The 8,013-nt window shown below is 39.3% G+C and overlaps 1 protein-coding gene across 1 annotated transcript; it reads left to right on the top strand.

The window, feature by feature from the left end:
* Positions 1 to 4,548: 4,548 nt before the first annotated feature.
* On the top strand, positions 4,549 to 5,046 carry LOC127094221 (uncharacterized). Its single transcript, XM_051033080.1, has one exon. It carries the CDS (start codon positions 4,549 to 4,551, stop codon positions 5,044 to 5,046), a length of 498 nt encoding a protein of 165 aa, XP_050889037.1.
* Positions 5,047 to 8,013: the final 2,967 nt, after the last annotated feature.

The raw sequence follows: 8,013 nt of genomic DNA on the forward strand, positions 1-8,013 counted from the left end.
GCTGATCAATAATCTTCTTCCAAGCACCGGAAGGCCGAGGCATACTAGAGGAAAATAAACCTTATGGCTCTCTTTGTCTCTTCACTGCATGATCCTCAAGAATCTCATTAAGCGCATCTTTGTCTTTTGACTCAAGCTGCAACTCCTCGTGCTTTTGGCTCAAAGCATGGAACCATTCTTCCCACAAGTCTCTCTCTCTTGCTTCATCTTGGCAAGTGCATCTTCCACCTCCTCTACATCTTGGTTAGAGAGAGTCGATGGCTCAACCACAACCATAGACATATGTCTCTTACAAGCATACGGCATCTTGAGCTCCAAAGCTCTCTTCCCCACCCAAATAGGGTAAGCTTCCAAAGCAACATAGTTACGTGGACCGGTGAACGTGTTGAAAATGGGGTTAAGTCGGGAAATATTGCAGGTATCGTCGCTCATCAGACAGCGAATAAGAAGTCGTATAGGGGCTTCACGAAAAAGAAAGAAGGGGAGACACGTGTTGTAACAGTAAGTGTCCACCCCCGGTATCAATTTCTTATGGCTCTCATGTCGTCTTATCCGTATCTGTATGTTGCCGCTGCTCAGTATCAACAACCTCCGCGTCAGTATCAACCACAAAATTGCAATCAACAACCAACACCTTCTCAGAATGCTCAGAATCAATAGAACACTCGTGAGTATAGGGGTCAAGGCTAGGTCTAGAACAACAGGAACAACTATGGAAAACATCCTCACATTGATAAGATACGGGTACCATATGATGAATTGGTACCATATCTGATACACGTGGGCCCCCTCATACCAAAGGAACTTCCTCAGGCTATGCCTCTATATCATCCTAAGCACAATCCTAATGCCTCGTGCACCTTCCACGCCGGGTATATAGGACACTCTACAGAAGACTGTTGGACTCTTAAAAATAAAATCCAAGAGTTGATTAACCAGAAGGTCTTGTCTTTCTTAGAAGAAAAGCCTAATGTGAAAACAAACCCTCTTCCTAATCATGGTGGTTCAACAGTCAGTGTTGTCATTGAAGAAGAGGCCACAAAATCTGTGAAAAGGGCTAATGAGGTGAAGACTTCGATGTTGTTAGAGTTGAAAAAGCTTGAACAATTTGGGTTTCAGGTTGGTATTCATGAAGATTGTGTTATGTGTAAATTTGATCCTGATAGTTGTGGCGACTTGAAGGGATGTGTGCAAGAGTTGATGAATCAAGGGCTGATACAATTTTCTAGATCCAAGGCAGCTAAAGAGATTGTAGTGATTAAGCCTATAACCATTGTGTATAGGAAGAAGAAGATCGAAGCTCCTCCCAAGAGGATTCAGCCGATCCATATTCGTGTTCCTGGTTCGTTCCCGTATCAAAATACCAAGGCGGTGCCTTGGAGGTATGAAACAACTGTGTACGTGGGTGAAAAGGAAACTAAAATCCCTGACACTAAAATTGTTAATATAATTAGAGTGGGAGGAATGACTCGTAGTGGCCGTGTATTCTCTCCAAAATACACTCCTAGGGTGTCTCTATCACCCACAATTGTCCCACCTAAGGAGAAAGTCCTTCCTACACCTCCTCCGTAGGCAAAGGCATTTGTGCCCGCCACGCCGATCGTGACAACTATTCCAGCATTAACAAAGGTTATTCTCGATAAAACTGTAGAATCTGAAACTTCTAAGGGTAAGGGGACGATGGTTGAAGATGAACAAGTTGAAGGTCACAAGAAGAGCATCACTTTTGAGGAGGGCCAAGAATTCCTCAAATTGATCAAGAAGAGTGACTTCAAGATGTTGATCAGTTGGGTCAGACTCCTTCCAAAATATCCATATTATCCTTACTTATGAGTTTTGAGGCTCACCATAAAGCATTGTTGAAAGTCCTGAATATTGCTCATGTGATGCAGGATATCACGGTCGATCAATTTGATGACGTGGTTGCAAATATCACTGCCATCGGGTATTTGGGATTTAATGAAGCAGAATTACCTCCTGAGGGGAATGCTCACAATAAAGCATTACATGTTTCAGTCATGTGTACAGATTCACTTCTATCTCAAGTCTTTATTGATATTGGTTCCTCACTTAATGTAATTACAAAAGCTACATTAAGTCAATTACACTTTAAGGGCCCCGGGATAAGGACTAGTGCACTGATTGTTCAAGCTTTTGATGGCTCTAGAAGGCAGGTCATTGTGGAAGTATATATACCCATTTGTGTTGGACCTCACCAATTCATTATCAACTTTCAAGTCATGGACATCAACTCGGCCTACAGTTGTTTGTTGGGTAGACCGTGGATTCATGTTGTCGGGGCAATCACTTCTATACTGCACCAAAGGTTGAAATTCCTAATCGATAACAAGTTGGTTATAGTATGTGGTGAAGAAGACTTATTGGTTAGTGAGATTTCTTCGTTCATATATGTCGAGAAAGATTAAGGGTTTTTTGAAATCCTACTCCACTGTTTAGAGTTTGAAGATGTTAGTTCAGCTATTTCTAATCATGAGCAGTCATCTGCTACCATCCTATCTTCAGTCATAAGCGCCAAGCAGACTCTGGAGAAAGGTCCATTAGCCGGTTGAGGTAAAGTTGCCAATGTGTCAGAGAAGCACGACAAATTCGGTATTGATTATCGTCCATCCGCTCACAAAGCAAGTCCGAGGAAGAAACAGTTCAACCCTGTCAAATTCAACAGCGCGGGCTTCCAAGGTGATCACATTGTGGCATTCATTGGAGAATCTAGTGACACCAAATCGGAGACTCCCAGTCTTGTACGCAGATGCCCTCTAGGGTTCAAGCTCACCAATTGGACAAATTTCGTGATTTCTATAATGTATTCGGAGAAAACGTAATGCATTTTGTTTTCTTAATCCCTTGTCTTTGCCCGAGACAGGAGGATAGATTATAAAGGCCCCCATGTTTTAAAGTACTATGTGATTAAATAAAGAAAGTACTTTTTGCATGCAAATTTGTGTTCCTGTTTCTTTAAGTTATTTTTACTTTTTCACAAAAATGAAATGGCAAAAGTTTCTTTTTATTTTTCCACTTTATTAAAAGCATACTAAAAATAAGCTCATAACATGCAGATCAAATAAAACCACTGATAACAACATGGCAAGAATCAATTGTAAGTCTGGATTTCCAATTAACCAAGCTGAAGATGACAATGAGGAAGATTATGAATTACCGGCTGAACTAGCACAACTCCTTGAGCATGAAGAAAAGGAGATTCATCCATACAAAGAACTAGTGGATGTCATTAATTTGGGTTCTGAAACTGATAAAAAAGAAGTAAAGATTGGGGCATCTCTTTCCAATCATGTACATTATGAGTTGGTCAAGTTATTATATGAATATGTTGATGTTTGTGCTTGGTCATATCAAGATATGTCAGGGTTAGACACTAACATTGTTGAACATCACTTGCCACTCAAGCCTGAATATCCTCCAGTCAAGCAAAAGCTCAAAAGGACCAGACCCGACATGGCACTCAAGATCAGAGAAGAGGTTAAGAAGAAATTTGATGTTGGCTTTTTAGCTATTTTTGAGTATCCGCAGTGGGTTGCTAATATCATTCAAGTTCCAAAGAAGGAAGGCAAAGTCAGAATGTGTGTAGATTATCGAGACCTCAATAAAGCGAGCCCAAAGGATGATTTCCCTTTGCCTCATATTTATATTTTTGTTGATAATACAACTCTGTTTTCTATTTTTTCCTGTATGGATGGTTTCTCAGGATATAATCAGATAAAGATGTCGCCAGATGATATGGAGAAGACAAATTTCATCACACCTTGGGGAACTTACTGCTACAAAGTAATGTCGTTCGGCTTGAAGAATGTAGGGGCAACATATCAACGTGCCATGGTAACCCTCTTTCACGACATGATTCATGAAGAGATTGAGGTTTATGTGAACAACATGATTTCCAAATATAAAACTGAAGTTGATCATTTAGAAAACCTGAGGAAGTTGCTTACTGGGCTCTGGAAGTTCAAGTTGCATTTGAATCCAGCAAAGGGCACTTTTGGGGTCGGATCTGGTATGCTATTGGGCTTTATAGTCAGTCAGAAAGGCATTGAGGTTGATCCCGAGAAAGTTAGAGCCATCCAAGATATGCCACCTCCCCGAACAGAAAAAGAAGTTTGAGGTTTCCTTGGTCGACTCAATTATATTTCCAGATTCATATCACACTTAACAGTTACCTGTGAACCAATATTCAAATTATTGAGGAAGAATCAATCGATTATGTGGAACGATGATTGTCAAGTGGAATTTGACAAAATAAAAAAGTACTTGCAAGAACCACCAATCCTCATATTGCTGGTTCCTGGTAGGCCTCTTATTATGTGCCTCACGGTACTCAATGAATCTATGGGTTGCATCTTAGGTCAGCATGATGATACAGGCAAGAAAGAACATGCAATATACTATCTCAGTAAGAAATTCACTGAATGTGAGACCCGATACTCACTTTTAGAGAAGACTTGTTGCGTTTTGGCTTAGGCAGCTCGACGCCTAAGATAATACACGATTTGCCATACCATTTTATTGATATCCAAAATGGATCCGATAAAGTATATATTTGAAAAGCATATTGTTACTGGTAGAATTGCTCGGCGGCAAATGTTGTTAACCGAATATGATATCCAGTACGTGACTCAAAAAGCAATAAAAGGGAGCGTTCTGTATGACTACCTTGCTCATTTACCTGTGGAGGGTTATCAACCGTTGAGGTTTGACTTTCCAGATGAAGATATCATATTTATCAGAGATTTCACTATTCCAGGCCCCGAGGAAGGCCCTGAACCAGGATCACAATGGACGCTCGTGTTCGATGGTGCTTCCAATGCTCGTGGTCATGGAATAGGCGCAGTTATTACTTCTCCAACTGGCTTCCACCTTCCATTTACCTCTAGATTATACTTTGACTGCATCAACAATATGGCAGAATATGAGGTATGTATATATGGTATGGAGGCGGCCATTGACTTCAGGATCAAGATTCTTGAGGTATACGGAGATTCAGCTCTGGTAATAAGTCAGGTAAAAGGTGATTGAAAAACTCGGGATAGAAAATTGATACCTTATAAAGAGCATATCAGAAAACGGATACCCTACTTTGATGAAATCTATTTTCATCATATTCCTAGGGAAGCAAATCAGTTAGTAGATACTCTAGCTACGTTGGCATCTATGTTTAAAGTCAAGTGGAAGAACAAAGCACCAACTATCCATATTGACCACTTAGATGAACCAACACATTGTCTAGAGATCGAGGAAGATCCTGATGATAAGCCTTGGTTCTATGATATAAAGACATTTATGGAGAAACAACAATATCCCGAGGGTATATCTATTACCGATAAGAAGGCCTTGAGAAGACTTTCTTCCAAGTTTTTCCTAAACAGTGATGTATTATACAAGAGGAATTATGATTATGTGTTGCTCATATGCGTGGATAGACACAAAGCTTGCACGATCATAAAATCTATACATGAAGGTTGCGAGGGTGTACATGCGAAATGTCTTACTATGGCCAAGAAGATCCTCTGGGATGGGTATTACTGAACAATGATGGAGGTTGACTGTTACAAATTTGTTAAAATATGCCACAAATGTCAAATATATGGTGAGAAGATCTTTGTTCCACCAACTCCGTTGAATGTTCTGACATCTCCAAGGCCCTTTCTCTATGGCAGAATACCTCAGGAGAACTCGTGCTCAAAAGGTATTTTGCCATTCACTCGGATCCTCGGGGCAAATGGACTCTCAACTACGAAGTACCTTTTTTCATTAAGAAAGGCTTTCTCGGGTGGAGCCCTAATCCTCACAACAATGGATGGGGAAGATTTTCCATCTCCAATGAATGCAGACATAGTCAAAAAATATTATGCCTAAGAAGAAATGATGATAAAAGCCTGCTAGATTGATCCTCACAAGATTAATCTAGGTAAAAATGGTTATCCCGATGGACCAAAAAATGAATTGTTCATGCAAAAGTTAGGGATCAAATAAGAATATGAAGCTCGCTAAGTCGAAAACCCGAAAGGGCGACTCAGGCAAAAAGGAGCATCCAAGTGGACAAAAATAATAGAAAATGTCCAGGCAAAAGTTAAGGTTAAAGGCATTGACTATGTTCCTTGAGCCTACTACAATCTAGATCTCAAACGGCCAAAGATCAATTCAATCATCGTCAATCAAATCAAGGTCTTGGAATTCAGATCCTACAATGGATAACAGCCAATGTTGTAATCAATGGAAAAATACAAAAAATATTTCCCATTGCCATTTCTTTTATTTTGCGATTTTTGCAATGTCCTCTTTAAGGATGTTTGCATCTTTGTACGCATCATATGTATGGTTTTGTTCATGATCAATAAAATTCAGTTTATTTATCAATTGTTTTTGTTTCTCCTGCATTTTGTTTGTGAAAAAACTGTTTTACTTTAATCACATAATGCTTCAAAATCTTGGGAAATAATAAAAGCTACATTAAAAGAAAACTTTATGCATTGTTGTAAACTCCCGAAGAGCTTAAAAAGATGATCGGTAGTTTGAAATTTTGCTTGAACATCTGCATTCGGCTTGATGACTCCCGATTAGATCATATATCCCTATGATCCTTAGCAGGGCCAGATGGATCCTTAACAACGGTGTTAACACCATGACTTTATAATATCAGTCTCTTCGGTATAATTGATGACAAGTCGGAGTTCCCTCCATACCAAAGAACCATACCCCGTGAATGACATTCGAGTGACCATATAAGCACTCATGTATCAGGAAAATAAAGCATACATCATGCAACATGCATATCATACTCTTTATCTACAGCTTCCCTACAAAATATCAAAATATATACACCTCAACAGTATGACCAACCTTAACGGGTAAATTTTCGGATACGTTAGTATTTAATCCTCTTCTACCTTGAATACCTGAAAAACTTCCGCAATTCTTGTATTCAGGTTCAAGAAGATTAAATATGGGCATCTTTTATAACCTAAAATTTGCCCTATCCTTTTTACTTTTCATCTAACATGTGGATTGAGTTTAATTTGTACTCATTCATGCCTCATTCATGTACATCATTCATTCATATTGACACTTTCTAATTGATCATCATAGATTTAAAGCTTGTGGCTTGCAAAGCTAAGGTTTGCTTGTGGATCAAACCCTAGAAGCATGACATGGTTCTTCACATGCTCAACATGGGAATGAATCCCTAATTGCTTGGTCTTGAGGTAGGGATTCAAGAAGACCTTATCATGGTACTCCTCAGGGGTTCTAAACCTTAATTTCCTAGTGATTTGGTTGTGAGGCCTCATGGATATTCTTTGGGCTTTGTCTTGACCATCAACACCCTAATTAGGGCTCATACATTTGAGATTGGCTTGTAAATCATGTTGAGTCATTCAAAGGACTTGTTTGAGGAGTATGCCTTATTGAAACCCTAATCAAGAAAGGTATAGTCCTAATATGCTTTGGGACTTAACTTTTCATCTGGTGACAAGGGAAACACTAATTTCGTGATCTTGGATTCAAGAGACTTCATTGTGGCATGCCTTAGGTCATCTAAACCCTAATGGTGGGGCCATGTTTTGAGATGTTGTTAGTGGATATTTGTGTTTGGATTGAAACCCTGATCAGGGTTAGTTTGTATTCAGGTGCCTTGCTTGGTTGACTTTTTATTTGGGATTCATCAAAACCCTAGTTGTGGCTCATGACATTGGTGCACTACTTGTATTTACTTTTCACTTGGCTTGAGATTCTTGGTTGATACATAGATTTGAACTTTGACTTAGTCAACCCTAAATCATTTTGAGAAGGTTATTAATCATCATGTCATCATTGAACTTGCTTGGGGCATTTGAATAATCCATTTAACTTACATATCCATATGTTTGGGATTTCATCTGGGCGAAGCTTTTGTCCAAAGCATTCGTACATATGCATTCTACTTTGACATTCCTAATCCATTGATTTTAAGCCCATGGTACTTTCAAATTCACAGGTCTTTGGTCT

Source organism: Lathyrus oleraceus, chromosome 6, assembly GCF_024323335.1.
Source record: "Lathyrus oleraceus cultivar Zhongwan6 chromosome 6, CAAS_Psat_ZW6_1.0, whole genome shotgun sequence".
In the NCBI taxonomy this organism is placed as follows: domain Eukaryota; kingdom Viridiplantae; phylum Streptophyta; class Magnoliopsida; order Fabales; family Fabaceae; genus Lathyrus; species Lathyrus oleraceus.

What these genes read in the sequence shown, in the direction of transcription:
- LOC127094221 (XM_051033080.1), top strand. Translation starts at nt 4,549, where the DNA reads ATGGATCCGATAAAGTATATATTTGAAAAGCATATTGTTACTGGTAGA.